General features: G+C 39.3%; 2 protein-coding genes across 2 annotated transcripts in view; both read left to right on the forward strand.

Annotated features, from left to right (window-relative positions):
* The window catches only part of RAD54B (RAD54 homolog B), a 61,369-nt gene that overhangs the window by 13,620 nt on the left and 26,883 nt on the right, over positions 1-20,866 (forward strand). The gene's annotated exons all lie outside the window — the stretch shown is intronic.
* On the forward strand, positions 4,117-10,443 carry LOC121351998 (fibrinogen silencer binding protein). Its single transcript, XM_041464519.1, has 2 exons — positions 4,117-4,597; positions 8,822-10,443. Exons 1-2 carry the CDS (start codon positions 4,227-4,229, stop codon positions 9,345-9,347), a joined length of 897 nt encoding a protein of 298 aa, XP_041320453.1. The 5' UTR covers positions 4,117-4,226; the 3' UTR covers positions 9,348-10,443.

Raw genomic sequence — 20,866 nt, forward strand, 5'->3', positions numbered from 1 at the left:
TTTGTCTCATGTACCTTAGAGTGATTCTTTTTTAAATTCTGTCATGGAAGGATTTTTTCCTCACTTCTGTGTGACAAAAGATCCTCCCTCTCCCTCCAAAATTCTCCCCTCATTTAAGACATTCTCCTTTTCAGGATGTTCTGCCTTATATAGTGTCTGAATTTACATGGGCCACTTGATGCAGTTAGTGGCTGTGATACAAACCTATCACTTGTAAAATTTGTGGCCATTAAGCTTTTTCAGCAATCCATAGTGATTTGGCTACTTTAATTCCTGACTGTATTATAGCTGTGATTCATTCCTCTCAATAGATCTCCAGGATGCACTGTTTGTATCATTTTCTGGTTTTAATTCTAGACTTTTTCACAGCAAAACCAGGAGGTATAGAAGGCAGTGAAGTGATGGAAGGGGCGCATGTATGTTTATTTCCTTCAGTGGTGAATTCAATTTCTCTCCTGCTACCTGTGGTTTGCTGTCAGTTGCGGTAATACAAGTCTTTAGGAATATGGTTTGCCATTCACCCTGCAATGATTCAAATAGAGTCTGAGGAAGCTTTTTCAATGTATTTCTTTCTGTGGGTTTCTGTGGCATTAGGGAACTGCTGGTGATTAAAACTAACCCAGCTCAGAAAAAAATTAATATGAGTTGTCCAGGTTTGTGAGTGCTGGGGCAGGAACATGACACGATTGGGGGGAGGCAGAAATGACTGTTTTGACAATGTACCACATCTATGTTGACTTAAACCAATTATTAAATTCATATTAAATTCTTATGCTTGCAAAATAAATAGATTATTCTGTAGCTAGATCATCTTGCTGAACTGGCTGTGCACTGTGTTGCATAAGTTGCAAGTGTTGGTGGAAGTTGTAGGATAAAGGGTGGATTGTGGCAAAGTTTTTGTAATTGTCTTGGAGCTACACCTACTGTTTTAGCTCGAAGATGTCTATATGTATCATTAATATCCAGGCTTTTCACATTCTGTGATTTCTCATCCAAGCACTGATATAACCTTAGGCTGATGAGCAGAACTATTTTAAAAACAGGGGAAAAAAATGAAGGAAAAAAATCTTGGTTGGCAGCCAGCTTCATTTTTTACAATGGTTATTTTACACTCATGCAGAACAATATGCAATTCAGGCATTTTATCAGGCTTTTGCTGAAAAGAAAACTTTATAGCAGTATTTTGCTATAATTACATTAGTCTCTCTAGCAACATTAAGCACTAAGGTAATAAAGTAATAAAGTTTAGGTAAGTTTAATATTGGGAGTTGCTGCATCTGGTAGCCCATTATAGAGGAGACTGCTGCAGCTCCTCGTGGCCAGGACCACAAGGATGTATCTTTGAGGCACATGTGCACACTGTATGTGTATATAGGGACAGAATCAAAAAGTTCATCACTCATGCAAATACAAGCAGCTTCAATGGCCTCGTCCTTTCCATTCACTGGCTGACTGTGAAGAAAGCTTGTTTGTGGCAAATGCTTATGTACACAACTTGGATCCTCCAGCAAGTGGCCTTAAATTCTTACTCTGCTCAGTTACTGGTCCCTGGATGCCCTGGTCTCCCAGCTGATGCACAAACATGCATTGGGTCTCTCTGGTAGCTGGTCTGACCTGGCCCCAGGTGTCCTGGTGTCCCTCCAGTAGCCAAATCTCAGACCTTCTGGTCTCTGCAGTCTGGCCCAGACTCATGGCTGCTCTGCTCCCAAGCCTTCTGCATGGCTAGTGTGGCTTGGAGTTTGCCCTAGGCTCCAGCTGCTGGCATCTTTGTTTCTGAACATGGTCACACCCAATGGAGATTTTCTCTCACCCAGGAAAACAGTTACAAATGTAGTTTAACAAACAGATCGGACAATCTGCAGTGCTCAGGCCCAGGGCATGGCTGAATAACCATACTGGGCAGCCAGCCACCTGCTTACATACACCTGGCCCCTGTTAGCCCTTTCCCGCCCCTCCCAGTATCCTCTTATGCTTGTTCTTTCCCAAACCACTTTCATGGTTCACTATCCCTTGTGTTGCCTTCAGTTCTTCTAAATATCCTGTACTGCCTTCTGCAATCCCAAAATACTCTTTCTGGCATCTCACAATGAGTCCCATACCCAGTGGGCAGTAACCCCCTCCTTGTGAGGGGTCTGAGGTGGTCTAGAGAGTGCCTCTCCTGTGGACTCTGGGTCTCTCTTGCCCCTGGGGCCTTGGTTTCTTTCATTTGGGCTGTTGGGGTTCCTCTGCCCACATCGCTCATTTGTGCTCTTTGTGTCTGTGGGGAGGAGCCTTTAATCACTGACTTATTTTTGTCTCTAAAAAGTCAAGAGTCTGGGTGGGCACTGCACAACTGCTCCAGCAGTGGAGGGTGCGCATAGGCTCACCTGTGACTCCTCAATGCTGATACTGCCCGAGTCTAAACTACGAGAAGCACATCCAATTTTTGTTCAGTTACTGAAGAACAACTAAACATAAATTAAAAAAAACCCCCAAAACTCTAACCACCAGCTTTACATTCTTAATATTAGTAAAGTGCAAAGGGAGGGGAAATAGGAGAGGATTAGGTGTTTATAAGTAATTGTTTTCATACAGTGCTTCTAACCACAAGAGTATTTTGTTTCTCAAATTTAAGTGTAATAGGCTTCAGACTATAAAATGCTTTATTTAATCTTGGCTTGAAAGCAATGCCAGCGAAGTGGACTGGTCACAATTTTGTTAGGTGGTACTGACAAGCCAAGTCTTAGAAATCGTTCCAAAAGTGCTTGTTATTCTAAATGCTAATTGATTTTTAGCAGTTAAAAGTCTCCCTTTGTTTAGTGTGAATTTCTTGTTTTGAATGCGGCTTGTGTCTGCTTTGGGATTTTTCCCCTTAGAGCAAACAAGTTTATACCTAGATCTTTATAGCCTTAGGATATTTCAAGCTATAATTATTTCTCTTTCCTTCCCCCTGCTTCTAGGCTCCCTTGTTTTCAAGGCTGGACATGTTAAGCTTAGGAAGCTGTTGCCACTATCTCAAGTGGTGTTTGTTTCCACCCTCCGGACGCTTTCAGTGGAGTACGTCATTTTTCAAACTTAGTTTTTGCTTTTTGTACTTGAGAACACCTTTCCTTCTATCTACTGGGTTTTCTCTTTCTCCAGTTTGTTGCTTTAGTTTAGACCACAGAAATTTAAAGCCTTGCATGCGTTTTTATGTGAAGGCTTGCTTTAAGGTGATACGTTGTTGAGCAAACATTAGAAATGGAGGCACATCTTGTTAATAAAAATCAGATTTATTTTTTTTATCCTGAAAAAACGCCTGAATAAATATAATAAAAGTCAGCTGTTTGCTGCTGGATATTATGAAAAGCCCGGTATGCACACGCTGTAACGCACTCGGTAATCTGTCACGACCGCGGGCAGCCCCAGCCCTTGCTCGCAGCCCCGGCCGAGGGGCGATGCCGGGGTTGGCCCGGGAGCCGCCTCAGGGCCGGCGCGGCGGCGCTCGGGGCCCGCTCGCACCGAGGCGTTCGTGCCGCTCCTCCGGCGCCGCAGCTCGGCCCGGGAGCGCAGCGGGCTCTTTAAGAAGCCCCCGTGCCGGTGGCTGTCGCCGGCTGCCAAGTGCGGAGAAGCCGAGCTTTACGGCGAAGCCCGAGCGTAACCAGCCGGCTGGGGGAGATGCCGCCCCGCAGTGACTGACAGCAGGACCAGCTCTATGCAAATGGCGCCGGGGGCTCTGCCGGGGCTCTCTCCACACGCGCCGCCGCCTCTCGCCTCCCGCTCCCCGTAACGCGCCCTTGCCTCGCACAAAGCAATTGTTGCTTTTTTGGGGGGGCCGTCGTTACATGTAAAATCATCTCCAGCACGGTTTCAGTTTGAGACTGTGTGAGGGAGCTGGGAGATGTGTCAGAGCTTGTTACTCCAGCTAAATTAGGTAATTTTTAGCTGGGTAACGTGCTAATCTTTAAACCTTTATGTTTTTAAATCCTGCATATGTCTGGTCTCTTCATACAAAAGTGTATTTTGCTTGTTTCTTCTCGCCTTCTTCAGTCTGAAGCCTTATGTAGGTCAGGCTTGGCTTAAGCAGATTTCCTGAACCTGCGTCAGCTTAAGCTGAAGGAATTTTAATAAACCCTCCCTTGTAGGCGTGGGCCTAAATGAGACTAGCCTAGTTAAGCCTGATCTTTTTCTGTTTGTGAAAAAGAGCTGAGCAGAGCTAGGGACTGCATGGTGGCTCCAGGAACGGCTTCCTTAATTCAAAGATAACAATGGTTGGAAAGGCCAGATCTTCTAATTTTACCTTATCTGAAAAGCTCGATTTGCTAAAACTCGTGAAGCCGTATGTTAAAATTCTCGAGGAACATACCAATAAGCATTCTGTAATAGTGGAAAAAAACAAATGCTGGGATATTATAGCTGATAACTACAATGCCATCGGAGTAGATCGCCCTCCTCGTACTGCACAGGGCCTGCGCACGCTGTACAAGAGGCTCAAAGAATATGCCAAACAGGAGCTATTGCAGCAAAAGGAGACTCACTCAGATTGTAAAAGCAGCATTTCCGAGCCAACCAAGAAAGTTGTGGAAATGATTCCACAGATTTCCAATGTGTGTTTAAGAGACAGGAGCGGTGTTCAAAGGTGAGACAATTCTTTTTATTTTGTTACTGAATGAAAATTATGGCGCCTCCTATCTACTTTGTAATGCTTTTGCTTGTGCTCAGGCACCTAAAGGAAGTGTTTATCAGAGAAAATTCCCAAATGGGAAACAATGACAAAAATAATACTGCTGTTGTTTTATGAGAAGCTTTATGTTGACTTAGCATTGCATTAATTTTTTTCAGCTGTTTCAAAGCTTGTTTCAGAGTCTTTGTCATACTCTGGAAAGTGAGGGTTAAGAGAGAATCAAAGAGAAATAGTAGCTCCAACCTCTACCCCTCCCCTACCTTTTAATAGGCAGATTATTCAAACACTGGCAAAGTGATGGCTATTCTCCTCCATTTAAGGTAATACTGCAGTCATTTTGCAACGTATGGAACTGTTACCAGTTTATATAGGATTTTTAATAAAGTTAGTTCACAGAGCTAAGAAACCTTATTCACCTTTTTTCTCTCATTTACTTTGGTGTTTGCATGTTACGTTTTAGCTAATCCCAACCCTTTAAAGAAAAAAAAAAATTGATTCTCCACACTGCAGTGCCTTTGTGAGTGCAAATGTTTTTTTAAATTATACTTTTCTTGTACTGACGCTGGTTCCCTGAAGCTGGAGCAAAGCTAATTGCAGTCTAAACTCCAAGCAGTTCTGTGTCGTATGTGAGGTAGTTTAAATACAGAGAGAAACTGAGAGGTGCAGCCCTAGAAGTTTTCTTTTTTTTTTTTGCAAGGTTTCTTTTTTTTACTGCTCAGTAAAGTGAGACACACTGTCTAGATTTGAGCCAGACATAATACAGGCAGGCACTGTGCAGGCTTTCTCCCACAGCTGGCTAATGCCCCTCATATCTGACTTGCAACACTCTGCTGGTTCTGTATTGGTCCTTGAGGGATCAAAAAATGCCTGGGTCGGATTTTGGTTCCTCCAGATACAAAAACTAAGCCAGGGAGTGGGGGAGGGAAGTCAAATAACTCCCCAGCAACCTTGAGAAAGCTCTGATTTTTCTTATTTTCCCAAGCAGATTAATGGGAAGCGAACTTTCCGTATTTTAATCAGATAGACTGATAGTGAGTGCAGCAGCGTAACACTCTAAGAAAAGCTGGCATGCGCACACTTGCTGAATTGGATTCATGGTGCCACTGGTTGAACTGAATGGTAACAATTGTCTAAATCCCAACATGCCAGATGCTCTAAAAATATTCTGTTGTGGGTCCTTTGCGTAAAGAAGTCTAAAGCAACTGGACTGTGCTGCTGCTCCTGATGAATGCCCCTGGAGGAACCATTCCAAAGAATTCTCTGGAGCAAAATGAGGCTTTTAATTGCACTAATAAAGGTTGCAGTGTCTTGACTACCAACTTTTGTAAGGAGGGGGAAAAAACCATAGTGTGAGAACTTTAGTTTGCAGATCGGCTTATAGAAAGCACTGACGCTTTTAGTGAATGATTAAGAGCTAATGATTTCCATAGTTTGTCTCCTGTAATTTAAACAATTTTTGCAGTTTTTTATGGGACTGGGAACACTGACTTGATTACTTCTTACCCAAAATGGTTGTTCCTAGGAACAGCCACTACACTGTGGGCTGAAGAAAAAGAACATAATTTACAAGATTATTTTTTTCCCTGCCTAAATATATAATTATTTTATAGTTCTCTGAGTTGCATTTTATTCTAATTTTATAAACCCAGTGTTGGGTTTTAACTCACCAGGATATGACTTAGGGTTTGGAGGAGGGAAATATGACTTATAACGAGCCCGAATTCTTAATCGCACCTTTAAGGAATTTCTAGCTCGCTGTGATTAAATGAAACTTGGTGAACCATGGGTGCCTGCAGGGTTATAAACACCATGCACCAATTGTGGTAACTGTTGTTTGTCTTTCTTTCAGTCAAGTTGTCAGAAACAACATTAGTAACCACCATACAGGCAGCTCTTTTGTTTCTCAATTCCTTCTTTCTCTCTTTGCTGTCTAATTGTTTTCCACTTAAGAGGCTGACTAAGGGGAAAAAAAAAAAAAAGCCTCATCAGAGTTACCTGAAGATCTGGTAATTTTTTAGTTCTGTGTGGATTACACTATTAAGAGCTCCACTCTTTAGAGGCTTTAGTCTATGCTGCACAAAATCTCACTTTTCTTTCTCCTATTTAACCTCTCTTACTTTCTCTTTCTGCTCTCTCTCCATTTCCTTTTGTCAGAATGACCTGCTTCTCCTGCTGGTTGTTTCCACTTTTCTCAGGCTAGAAGCTGGCCAGGAGCCAGCAAATAAGGAGAGAAGCTTTATTAGAAGCTGTGGTTGGGAAGAGGGGGAAAACTCAGAATTACACTCAGCACAGGGGAAAACAGGTGAAAATTTGTGTGCAGGATAATGCTTCCGATGCTGAGAGGACTAAAACAATGTGAGAAAGAAGCATGTAGGAAAAAGTGAAGCTTTGTGGCTTGAGGTGGAAGAGAGTAAGGTGATATAATTGATACTCTATAGGCAGCTCAGGTAACAGTCAATAGAATTAAAATTATCTTGGTTTTTTCTTCAGGGGATTAATGAAAGGTCAGTTTTCAATACGTGCTTCAGATGGACAGTAGTTTTTAAAGAATCTTAAGTTTAAATAGTTTGTGTGGTTGACAGGCTTTATTTTTGGAAAACATACTGCTCTGCCCCTCATGGGCCTTTTTGCAACTGAGTATTGAGAAACTTTCATGCTTTTATTATAGAAAATGCATTTTCATGTTAATGGATGGCAGGCTAGGTCAGGGTCCTTCAGAAATTGCAGCTATGATTGCTTATTTCTTTTAAACCCAGAGTTTTGAAGACCATGGGAGAACCAGAAGTTATTAAGGAGGTAGTGCATTTATGTGAGAACAGGATGTATAAATTACATTTCTTCTTTGCTTGTGGGAATTTGAACCCACATCTCTTACTAACTAGGATGGTGTTTTAATAATCAGATAGTTTCTCAGTGTGTGGCTTGTAGGGCTCTGAAGGCATTTTAAGGTGTAGAAAAACTCCATTGCTCACCCCCACATTTAAGACGGTGACTCAAGTCCTCCAGGACTGGGGAGCATCTGTGAACATTACGTTAATCACGGATCCACTTGCTGCCTTTGACTGCTAGCAGCAGTTTTTGAAGGTTTCAGAAATGTTTTGAGTCTGCAACCACCAGTTATAGCCTCTGTTTTAGACAGTCCTGGCCATGAGAGTGCACTGATTTGGCTGTCAATCCCAAGTTAATATATTCGTGTTCCCATGTAACTCTATACTGCCATCCCAGTCATGCTGCAAGTATTCTTTGTAGATCTGTACAATAATAGATCAAGAAGCTGATCTGGCTTTAAAAAGCATTACCTGAATAAAGGAGTGATGTGCAGAAGTGTAGGGTTTCAAACACAACTGATGGTAGACAAGTGTCAGGAACAGCTTGAGCCATTATTATCATCAAAGCCAGTGCAATGCCAAATCATGATTTGAGATGCTGCTGACTCAGGGATTTAGACAAAGACAGATGAGTCAAGTGGGTGTTGTTCTTTAAAAAAGAAATGCACAGAACTATAGGCTGCTCTTAATGGAAGCATTTCTGTGTCTTGAAGCTTCAGAAGAAATATTAAGATGGACGATTCAAAGAGAAGCAGCAAGGATTAGCTTGGTTCCCAAATCTACTGGCAAGGGTTGTCTTTTAGCCTCTGGTTTCTTTTCCCAAGGCTCTTTCTGTACTTTTATTTAGTGATATTTTATGTTAAAAAAAAACCCTAAATACTTGGGTGCATGAATCAGAAACAAGGAACACATTAAAACAGGGGGAGACAAATAAGTTTGGGAGATGGAAATGTTTCTGCCATAGTCCACTCCATCTAAATTAATGTGCTTTTAAAATGACCTTTTATATTATATAAAATTTTTCCTCTGTTACTTGCATGACTTGGTGCTGCTTTTTTTTTTTTTTTATATTTTCATTTGTCATTAATAGCCCTTCTTGCTTTTTCACTGTCAGAGGGGTCTACCAGATGAGTTCTCTATTTTCTATACTGCCTTTAGAGCAATAAACTCTGAGTAAGAGAGGGCTGTGTCTGTGTGGTAGGAAGAGGGGCACAAGTGGTGTTCAGGTAATGAAATAGAGTCCTGGACATAGATAGCAGAGCAGTATTCAAATGAAGCTTTGGTTACTTACAGCTATGCCTTTTAAAATAGTTTTTAATGGATTATTTAAATATGATTTTGTGTGTTCTAGTGCTAGTATCGATAAAGAAACAATTGCTGGTACCAGTTCACCACAGGCAATGTTGGATCACCATCCTGCGACAGTCATGATGGACTTGCAGTCGGAAGAGGATGTCAAACCTCCTCCTTCTCTGATTATAGACTCACAGCAAAATGAGAACTTAGAACAAGAGGAAGAACACCAGCTGGTGCATATTATGGAAAGGTCTCCTTCAACATCAGTGTCTTCAGTTGATATGAGAGTGATGATGTCTCCTTCCCCTGTACCAAGAAGAGATGAGTTTTTTAGGCTTGAGGTTGGAGAACGCTTTAGACCAATGTATGGCTATGACCCACAGATGTTACAAATGCTGAAGGAGGAGCATCAAATAATATTAGAAAACCAAAGAAAAATTGGTCTTTATGTCCAAGAAAAAAGGGATGGTTTGAAAAGAAAGCAGCAACTGGAAGAAGAACTGTTGCGAACAAAAATCAAAGTAGAGAAGCTGAAGGCAATACGACTACGCCGTGATCTGCCAGAATACAGCAATATCTAAATATTTTATTACTTGTCATATTCTTTGAAATACTTAATAATAAATGCAAAAGTGTTTCTTATGTTAATATGGATGGATCAAAATCTGGGCTTGAGACATGAAAGCATATGTTGTTTAAGTACCTTAGAAGAATACCTTGTATGGGTTTGAATGCACCAACTCTTCTGGTCTAAAGTATAGTCAAATCCATGTTTAAGTGTTTAGATTGATAAAAATCCAAACTTTAAAAATATTTCCACTTATCTCTAGAGTTGTGATGAGCTAATGGAAATTTAATTATGTTCTTGTTAAAAATTTTGGTCATATGCATTATTTTTTCAAATAATCACCTTTAATATCTTAATGAAGTCGCAGATAAATAAATGCATATAAGAATGAGAAATAAGAGGCTATGTTTAAATGTTGTATTCTTTTGAAGTTGGTAAATCTTATGACAGTAGTGACATTTTGCTGATGTATCAGCTTGGAAAACAAAATTACTGGATTGTTATATTTTTTTAATGTTCAGTAGACAGTTGAATAAATGTACATCTTTTTAAAAGTTAATACTTTTTAATTGTTTCCAGTGGAGAAGTGTTTCCATAGGATGTTATCAAAATAGAGACAATGAATGCAACACTTGGTTTTTAAGACTGCATGCATATGTAATTTGTGTGTACAGTTACCATGATTGTGTATTCAGTTATAGTAATTATACTGGTGATCGACCACATAAATATCTACTTTGCTCATTTGCATGCATAATTACTGCAGTGCATATGCAACCAAGACAGTTGCAGGTGCCTTTGATCAATATCACTATGACTATAAGCTACTGAAATAAAATAGTTTCTGTATGTAAGTAACATGTGACTTGAAATCAACAGAAGATTGTGTTATTCTGGGTCCCTTTTATAGATCCCGTTGTTCCGATCTTTCGATTAGTTTCAAATAAAAAGCCCCAAATGAAAACAAAATTGATTCTTCTGTCTGTCCTGGTAGCAGCTGTTTCCTCTGTAGTTATGATCAGCTTTCATAACTGGAAGAAAAATATGTGAAAAATATCAGTCCCAGCTGATTAATTTCTTCATAATTCTTAGTCTCCTGCCTATTAGAATGGATCCACAGCTGCCTTAGACCTCTGGCTCCTTTTTCCCTGTAACAATGCTTTCCCCTTCCTCTAAGCTTTACAGCAAGAAAAGGAAATGAAGGACAGCATCAAGGAAAAACAACAAAGGGAATGTAATTCCTCTGGTGCCTCCCCACATCAGAGGGTCCCAACAACAGAATGAACAAAAGCAATAGGAAGGAGACTATTTCTTCCTCACTCCTGTCATCACTGTTTTCCCAAATTTGTTTCTTTCTCCACTCCCGCAAACCTCTGCATGCAAGCATGGGGCAGTGGTCTGCATCAGCAGACTCTCAGTGAGGTAAGCCTCACAGCTCCTTGTTGGTCTTCTGAGTAAATCAGATACCACAGGGGTGAGTACTTAATGAAAGCTGGAGACTGGAAGCATGTAAGTGTAGTTGAAGAGCTAATGGAGCTTAAAGAATTGTAGTTAAATTTTGTGATATAATAATCTTGACTGTCACTGCCCAGGATAATTTTAACAAGTTTCAGGTAGGAAAAGTAAAGGGAAGCAATTATTTTATTTACAAACTGAGGAAAACTAAAGAACAGTGAAAACAGGTGTTGACAATCTGGAGTTCCTCAATACTTTGTTTTCTTGAGAAGAGAGTACTGTAAGTGTTCTGGGAATTTTTGTGTGTACTGAAAATGATGATGCCTGGATAAGTGGCCTTTGTTCCAGTACAGTCCTTGGCTTTCTGCTGTGTTTCTTAGTTCAAGGACATTGATCTGTTTTTGTGTAGCTGGAAACGCTTCAAGGAGATACTCACTTCTCTGAGTTTACAAGAATCAAAATGCTGGCTTTAATAAATAAATATAGATTTTATTTGTTCTGCTTCTCAGAAATGGGAAACAGCACTAAATTATCTGCCCATGTCTTGTAGTTTGGATATGTAGGATCTTAACCTTTCAGTTGAAAATCAGAATTCTGGTTTCTAGTGGTAAGGAATAAATTTCTAGTTTCCGTGTTTGTATGTTATGCAAATGAGCAAGTTTTTAACAGTTCATAAAATCATTCCCATACGGCTCGGTGTCTTGCAGTGGTTTTGAATTTTAGGTACTCTTAACACTGGCCACCAAAATGCTCTGGAGACTTCAGGATGTTGTCTTTTGATGATATATGAAGAGGTGACTTGCAGGGTTGCTACTAGCATGGTATTTTTATTTTGAAGACTAGAACTAGAGGAGTTTTCAGTCTTGGAAAGCTTATAGTCTTTTCTCAACTGGCAGGCAAAGTAGTTGCAAAAATAGGACTCTGCATAGAGCAAAGTCTCCCTTGTGTTCTTGATGTTGGAAGGGGAAGGATGCAAATGAGTGAAGAAATAAAATGCATTGTCCCCTTACAGTTGGCGTTCTTCCATGTTTCATTGTTCGGACTTTGTGTCACTTGTTAGTGGAGGACTTTTATTCTTATTTGCAAACAGCACCTCTAGTTCAGAGATCTCATGCTTCTCATTTGCTGTGTTCTGAGTTTTGTTTCTTGTGACTTTTGGGGAGCTTGGGAAAGGGGGAGACATCTCTTGAGTGCCCATGGAGCTTGCTCCTTTCTTTACTAGTGAGATGATTATTTCCTTCCTTACACTTAGAGCTAAGTGTTTCCTCCTTTAGTGCCATTATATTGCTCTCTCAGTTCAGTGTGATGCTGACTGTATCTTATACCTCTCTAGGTTGGTGGATTTGCATTTCTTTCCCACTCCACATCTGCTTTGCAGTATCAGGTTATCTTTCTGAGTCAGACTTCTCACTTCTCTGTGCCTGTTCCTGTTTCTTTTCCATGTATTCCTAATGTTGAGTACACGCACCACAGCTGTGGCTGGTCCTTCTGGACCATGAAGTGCTATGAATTTTTACTGTTCCAGCAAGTGATACTGTGCTAGCATGTGTGAAAGGGATGGTAGGAAGCCCTTCCCTCCTTCACCCTCATTCTTATCCTCTTACTCCTTTTCCTACATCTGGCAGTGCCATTCCCTGTCTGCATGTTTATAATGTACACAGTACAGGCAGAGTAATTTTAGGCAAGGACAAATTTCTACCATATGTTCATGTCCTTCTACTAAGATAACTGCAATAAACAGGCTGTAGGAGTAACTTAATTCCAAACATCTAATGGATTTATGTTTAGGATTAGAATAAAAAATGGTACCTATGATAACCTTGTGATAATTGTGATAGCATCTTGTGTAATTTCATCTATGCAAGTAACTGGTTAGCAAGTCTATAATTTAGACTTTTATCAGTCTAAATTTAGACAACAATCAGTCTATAATTTCATTGCTGCTACCTAATTATCTTGCTTTTTTTTTTGTTTCTGCTTCCCCCTGTAAGCTTTTGATTCCTGTGGAATGTTTGCCTTAGATAAGAATTTTTATCAGGTAAAAATGGTAAGGGAGAACACTCCAAGACTGGGAGAAATTGCTTGTAGCTAATTGTCATACCCCTGTTTTCTAATATTTTCCTCTTAACTAGCTTAAATTTATTTATTTAATTTATACTAATACCATTTTATGACTTGCGATTTCCCCCCCCCTTCAATTAAAATACATAAACTTGAGCTTGCATGCTGTCTTCTTCTGGCAAACTTGTGCTCACTGGATTTCCAGTAGTCAAAGCCATTAAGTTCCTTACAATTAAATGATAGTTATTTCTGAGTGGGAGGAAGAAACAAGAAGTTGTGCTGCCCAGGCTGGCTGGCTAAGCTGTCTTTTAAAATTTCCTGTCTTTTTTAAAGTGCTTTAGGATGCTTCCATGTCAATTTTAACTTCAGTAAAATAATAAAATGGTTACTCAAGAAGATGATAAAATGTTGTTTTCCCAAGATGTTGACTACATTTCCATTTTGCCTATTAAAATAAAATCTCTAAAAAAAACACTTTTAGCATTAGAATGCATTAAATATAGCTTCTCAGTGTGTATTTCTGACAAATATTCTGTTTTCAATATCCAGGTCTTAAATAATTTGAGAGATCTTACTGCCTGTGTCTTAGAGTAAAAAAAAAAAAAAAAGTGCTGTGTACAGTAGTTAAAATAATGTCTGTTAGCTGTCTGTGTAATACAGGACTAAACTTCAATCATTCTGTGACCTCTGTTTCTGTGTTCTATCTCTGCTAAAACCAAAAGTGTTCGCCTTGGTGTCAATCTGTGTGTAGTGATGCTTGCTCTTAAATGGCATCCAGTTTGTCTGGGTAAAGTTTTTCTCCAGCTAAAGATGAAGTTTCCTGAAGTTCTTTTGAATGCTAACTAACAAAATGTGGATTTTCCTTGTAAAACCTACAGTTGTCCGGTGGTAAAATAGTTGAAAACCTTGCTTTTGATTTTTGTATGGGGAGGTGGATGAGGGTCAGAGAGCCCAAGGAGAGCTCAGCCATCTGTAGGCACTGGCATTCCTCACTGCCCCTGCCTTTCTTCCATGCTATGGGATTTTCACACTCTTTTATCCTAGTGATTACACAGAATGATTTGTTGATGCATCCAGATATCTCTTCAGTATAACACCTTGTTTGACTCTGTGTTACTCACGCAAGAAGAATATAATACAATTGTAATTCAATACTTAATCAGCAGTTACTCCACATAATTTATGATTTCTATTTGCTCTTTAACAAAACTGCAGACTTGGAAAATGCTACTGATTTTTTTTTGCATTTTACACATGCAATTATATATTTTTTGAAAAGGAGTCATTGTTTCCTGGCCGTTCCCTTTTGGCTCTTGATTTTCGTTTATAGTTAGGCACAATAATTAGCATAATTTGACATAAAAATAATGAAAAAACAATTCCACTGGCTTACATTGCCCCTCCAGATTTGGTTGACTAGAGGGCCCAGTTTGTTGGGGCTGTTATTTTGTTTACAGTATTCTGTGTCACCATTTGCTTGCTTTGTATATTGTTGAAAGAGTCTTGTCTGTATTGTTATACTTCTCAAAATATGTACATTTTCAAAGTTTGGAACTTTCTACATGCTTGAAATAAGTAAACCAGCTTATAAATGACTGATTTTTTTACTTTTATTTTTAGCTTTCATTTAGCAGAAGCAATTGGACGAAGTGTTTATCTAGTTTGGGGATGGGGAGAAGGGATGTTGGACTGCCTGTGGTTAGTTGCTACAATATTGTTTGTCCTGCATTGCATCACATAACAACTTGCAGTAGTGTCGAGTTGTATTTGTTGTTAATCACTGAATATGTCATGTGAAAGAAGTAATTTATCATAACTCAGCAGCTGTTTGCAGATACATTTTACATAGGCCACTTGTTGATACTATAAAGAATACCATTTTGTAAAGTCAAAGCTTTTACGCGTGGTACAGAAATACAGGATTAAAACCAGTATGTTGTATTGCTATTGATGTGTTTTCCATTGTCATATGGCATTTGTTTCGGGCTGCACTGTAAGCCACCCCCAGACAAAACTGACTTGTAAACTCTGCAGGTTTCACCCAAGTAATGCCTGCACTGCTTTGCACTGTGAGGAGGCTTTGGCAGTAGGTTGTACATGCCAAGATGACCTTAGCAGCATTACCTGTCACTTTGACCAAACTACTTTATGCTGTTACCTCCTCTCCGGCTAGAGTGTGTGTGTTCTATATATGTGTTGATGACTCATCTTTTTCCTGTGAAACAAATTGCAGGGAGAATACTCTGTTTAGCATATATTGAATTTTTATCATCTTTCCTTTGTAGTGTTCCAGTTTCCCTGTGCTTTTGAAAAAGTACTTGAAACTTGGCATCAAGCTGGTCTTTGGCCATTCCTATAAAACCTCACTCAAGTTTGTCTTAATTTGTAGGTCATTAACGAACGCAGAAGGTGATCATTTTCACAACAAGTTTGTTACATTTTGGATGTAGTCCCTAACAACTGATTCTTAGTAAAGCTTGTCCAGCCTAAGCACGCTGCACTCTTGAGGGTGGATCAGGGAGTTCTCAGCTGCGAACACCTTGAATGAAAGCAGGAAAATGTGTCTGTAGTTTTGCCAGTAATGGGACACCCTCAGTGAAGGAGCCACTTTGTTTAGATCCTGAGGTTTGCAGATGGCAACAAGGATCTCAAGCACGTGTCCTTCTTTTGGGGCAGTAAGGATTTCAGAGCTGTTGGACTGTCCAGCTGGATGGGTAATGGCCCAGCTCTTTTCCAAAAAGACCAGCAATAGCCTGGAAAATATGGGTTGTAGCTCTGTGATTCAGAGTGCTGCATAGTGTGTGTGCGGAAAAGGACTGGACTAAGTTCATTTAGGGAATTTAGCCTTTGCTGTTTGTTATAATTATTTCTGCTAGATAAAATCTATTCCTTTCAGAATAGTTTTTGTTATGTAACTGTATGTGCTAGTTTGCTGTACTTGAGTTTTGAAAATACAGAATTCGTAAGTGAACTTCTGAGATGGCACTAAAGATGTTTTTCAGCAGTGCAGGACTTAAATCTACTTGGAGAGTTTAAAACACTTTAGCTCTGAAGATGTAGTGGGCATCTCTAAAACTTGTTTTCAAAGGAAATAGAGATAAATTTAATCTTTTTCTAAATCTCATCCTTTTCTCATGAGTGCACCCAGGCACTTATGTTCGTAGGCATACATATACCCAACGAGATACACGGGGGCAGTTGGTAAGAAGAGCTGCATGTGCTGCAGAGACTTTCCAGTGACACCAAGAGTCAAAGCAGTCCTTTGGGAATAGCAAGTAGAGCTGGGCTGCTGATGGAAAGCTGCCACATCTCCATGTCTTCTAGCGTTTCCTTATATAAGTGGTCAGCTCAGGACCAAAAATAGGCAGGGTTAACATAAAGTAGGCTCTGTTAAAGGAATTATGAATTTTAGCCTTCCTGCATGGAGTTGTCTTATTAATTTGCATTGGAATTTCTATGCAATTTAAGTTGTATTCAGTTTTCTTACATCCAGAGCAAACAAAGGCAGCACAGTAAACACCTCGTATCTCCACAGTGATGAATTTCTTCTGTTCCCTCTTTCATTTTCCTGGTTCTATTTTGCTTTCCTAGTAAGAATTACAACTAAAGCTCTAGGTTTTTGTGTTTGGGCCATAAATATTACTTTTCTGCTTGGACTACTGAATGGATTACATTTATGTAAATCAAAGTTATGTAACTTGATTTGGAAAGATTACTTTTCCCCTTTCCAAATATTTCGTCAGCCACTCTGCAAGTAATCATTGCTGCATAACACATGAAAATTCTAAAAAATATGACTCATCCTTTGTGTGCCTCTTCCCAGGGTAATGTCATAAATTTTAAACAGTCCCGTTTAAATAATTTAGGACAGAAATGTGTTGTGTTTCATGCTTGTGACAGTGGGCATAAGTTTTATTGATTACTTGTATTTTAAAGACTCTTTACTACAATCCAGGAAAATCAAAGATGGCCATTAACAAACACAAACAGGACATTATAAGTGTTTTTACTTCCAATATGTGCTAAAACAGATGTTAATATGAAGGATATGTAATCTTAATAAATCCCTTTCTGCCTGCTTGCTTTTTGTTACAGATCTAAGTCTTTGCACTTAAGAAACAGAGATTTTGTACAGTACAGAAATAGTTCTCTAATAGTTTTGTAAAAAAAAATGACAGAAGTAATGAGAAATGCTTAAGAGAATGCCAAACCACATATTTTCAAAGTACCACATATGGGTTTAGCTGAGTTCCTTCCATTTACATTTAAACACAAAAGGATGAACATTTATATCTCTGCAAACTGCTTCCAAAAATGATTGCATTTTGAGAAGACTACAATTAGCCTGTGATTATATAATAGTCCATTAACTATTTTTTAATAATGTGGGTTTTTTGGTAATTTAAATATTTGGAATATTTTCATATCACATTTACACTATAATTTATTGCAATAACATTCAATATTTACAGAACCCAAGAATGAATTTTGCTTTCGGGTCTCACTTCTGCATTTATTTTTTGAAGTAAAAACCCCTTTACTTGACAAATTAATCAAAACAACTTTCAGTGTGGATGGCAACATTAAGAAGTATAGTAAACAGTCGATTTGGATGGCATTTGACTGGTTCCAATGTTTTACTGAGCTGATCTGGCTCACTGCACCGAATGATGCCTGCAGCCTTTCAGAATTCTCAATGATGCTGCTTTTTCCTTTGATAATAGGACTTGCACATCTATTTCTGTAGACCTGACAGAAGCTTTCAGCTGAGTTCATTAAATTTTTACAGTGAAAGCTGGAGTCGGTTGGATTTTTAGGCAGCTGAGAGATTTAGGAAGAATAGTTTTCTGCCATGGAGCTGTAATTTTGAAAGTATGTGCTCTCCATCCTCCCTCTTCTACAGATGATACCCTTAAGAGGTAAATGTTTCATTAAATGGTGATGAGAGGATTGTTCCTACAGGTTTGAATTAAGTACATGTACCAGCTCTGTTATTGTATATAGAAGGCTCCTATTTGAAAATAAAGGTTACTACACAAGTGTTCAAAAAACTCTCAAATAGCACAACCTGAACCCAGTTTTCACATTCGGTTGGGTATCATCATTGGGTACATGATTAAGGATTGTATTTCTGTGGGCTTCCTTGTCAGGTCACAGAATGGACTGTGTCAACTCAGTGAGTCACTGTTCAGTATTTTCTTTCCACCTCTTTGTTCAGTTATAAAGCTACGCCTTGTTCTCAGCACATTTTTCAAACTATTTTGAATTAATTAGCTAAATTTTTTTACTCAGGTGCTCATTGTGATGGTATCTGAGTGCCTGTGAGGTGTAATTACGTTTCACAACATCCTTGTGAGACAAAAACTTGATGCAACCTCCACTTTCTAGGAGATAAAATGCGAGTTGAGGCAGAGAGAATAACACCAAAAGGCCCTACTTTTATGGATGTTGCAGACTGAATCATGGAGGACTGCATTGTCTCAGTGCTTTAGGATACTGTACAGTTAATCTTTCCTAACCACAACTTCCAGTTACACCCATGAGTGTTCACTATTAATACAAATGAGACTGAATCACAAGTCAGGTGCTCAAACAAATGTTTATTGCTCAAAGTTGGGGTTAAATGACTTTCTTTACGTCACAGAGAAACTCCAGAAGACATGCAAGTGAAGTCCAGTTCTTTATGGCATTATTCAGCTTATCTAACCACAAGATTTGACTATCTGTCCTTGCGGCGTCGTCCATCCCACACCTTTTGCAACTTGCAATAAAGCAGTGCAGGGATGGCAGAGGCAACAGCAGCTTTTTTTCCTACCACTGTTCCTGCCTTTCCAGCAGTTCAGTTCTCTGCACTGAATGAACAAGAGGTCCCATGGCAGTGTAGTGCAGCATGCTTTCTCTGAAGACTTTATCATGGATGTGTGTGCACAGTGGGGCAGATCAGGTCATTGGAACACCTTATTTTTGACATCTTCAAACTTTGCTTGACTTCACAACCTTAGACCTATTCACTCAATGAAGATGGGTCATAAGGTTGGTGGGCAGGTGGGTAGCATAGTTTCTTACCACAAGGTTGTTAATCTTTTGGGTTTTGGAGCAAATTAACATTTCTAAACAGATTATTCCATATAATTTGGTATTTTCATCTATGTAACACAGGGTTGAAAACCTTATCTTTCCCCTTTGAAGTAATAAAATTACTGCATTAAGACATCACTGAATTAGGTGTACACCATTAATATCAAGGCATGCAGTGGTTTGCCCAGTGAGTTTTGCTCAAGTTTGATGGCAGCAAAGCAATAGAAAGACCAAAAATTTTTCATGTTGAGGAGCAGAAGGTACTGAGGGGACTTCAGGGCAAGTGATACTATGATTCAAGATCTAGCTCCTGCTTTGCCTAAGTGGACTTGTCTGCTAGAAGATATGTGTCTGATTCTGGGTCTTGTGCTGGTCCTAAACTCAGAATTGATTTGGGTTTGTCTTGTAGGGAATTATGTGTGAAATGGATCCAGTTCAGGAGCTTAATTACCTCCATCTCTTACATTGCACCTAAGCCTTCCTTTGCAGCCCTATTTACCTGTAGAGCAGGTACCAAACCCGAGTCTGCCTGTATACCAGGATGTTGTGTTTATGTGAGTGCCCTTCATGTCTTTGTGCAGTCAGTGCCCTTCTGTGCTCAACTGCTTGCCATTTTTTATGTGACAATACCATGTTGTCTTTAGTTGGTTTCTTCTGTTGTCATTTTCCACTTCTATTTTTCTTGTCGTTGCCATTTCCCTGTCATTCCCATTGCCTAATCAGCTCCTTTTCTCATTTTTTCTTCCCAAGTTGTCCTGTGATTTTCCTCAGTGTTTTCCAGCTGTACATTTTCATAGCGAATCTTGCATTTTGAGAGTCAGAGATGAGAGGCAGTGAGTCTTTTTTTTGGCACCACCTCCTACTCAGAAAATTCCAACTCTCTGTCTGGTCCTTGACTCTTATACTGGACCCCAATCCCAGTCTGCCTGAGTGGTTCTCCCTAACCATCTCCCTAACATACCCTGTTGTCTTCTTACTCTTTTACTCCCTGTCTGGTTTCTAGCCTTTCCCTGCATACTCTGCTTCCAGCTCAGACTTCCAGTCTTTTACCCAGTTGCCAATTTTCCACTGGTTCAACCTCAGCCTTCCTTTCCAGCAATAGTCTTTCTTGTTTTCAGGCTTCATCTCCAAAATTGCTTTTTCTTGTAGCTGGTCTGTGTCCCTTCTGCCATCCTTATCTGTTTGGTGCCAGGAGAGAGGAACATGGTCTGAAGGAGAGGGTTGTGGAAAAATTCCCTGCTGGAATTGTGGAAGAAACTCAGTTTTGATCTGAGCAGTGAAAGCTGTTCTCAGCCTCAGTTAGAGCATGTCCAGTGTGTAATCCTCAAGAAATTAAGCTGTAGATACTATACAAACTGCATTTTTTCTAAGAGCTTTTAGCTTTCAGGAATGGAAAAAGTTTTAGCTTAGCAAAAAAAAAAAAAAAAAAAGGTGTTATCTCATCCGCAGATTTTTAGATTCTTTGCCAGAGTATTGAGTTAGTAGAACTTCTACAAGAAATAAGAGTTCATTGTGGCTAAGACTGGATTAATCTGTGATTTTTTTTCTTATAAACAGTGATTTTACTTTCACTGCCAGTTTTTATGAATATTGTGCATGTGTGTGAATGTGAGTGCTTAAACTGAGACAACTAGCATAGAAGACGTACTGTGGACTCCTGGAGGCCTGGCAAAGTTATTCGCTTTGTAAAATCAAATCTACTGAAGGAAATCCCCATAGTATTGCATGGTCAGGAATCCAGAGGCTAGTTTGATTGGCATTTCAGATTATTAAGAGACTTTGAAACAGAAGTTTAAAAATCCTAAATTTTTTTAAACTTTTATTTTAAAATAATTTTGCATTTAGAACAATGATGTGTTTTCCAAAGAAAATATTCTGCTTGAAATATCAGTCTTTAGGTGAGTTTGTTATCTATGCTCATACATGAGAAATGAATTA

The sequence above is a fragment of the Pyrgilauda ruficollis genome, unplaced genomic scaffold (genome assembly GCF_017590135.1).
Source record: "Pyrgilauda ruficollis isolate IOZ18807 unplaced genomic scaffold, ASM1759013v1 scaffold18, whole genome shotgun sequence".
NCBI lineage: Eukaryota > Metazoa > Chordata > Aves > Passeriformes > Passeridae > Pyrgilauda > Pyrgilauda ruficollis.

What these genes read in the sequence shown, in the direction of transcription:
- LOC121351998 (XM_041464519.1), top strand. Translation starts at nt 4,227, where the DNA reads ATGGTTGGAAAGGCCAGATCTTCTAATTTTACCTTATCTGAAAAGCTC. An exon ending in GACAGGAGCGGTGTTCAAAG is followed by an intron (nt 4,598 to 8,821) that starts GTGAGACAATTC and finishes TGTGTGTTCTAG; the next exon opens with TGCTAGTATCGATAAAGAAA.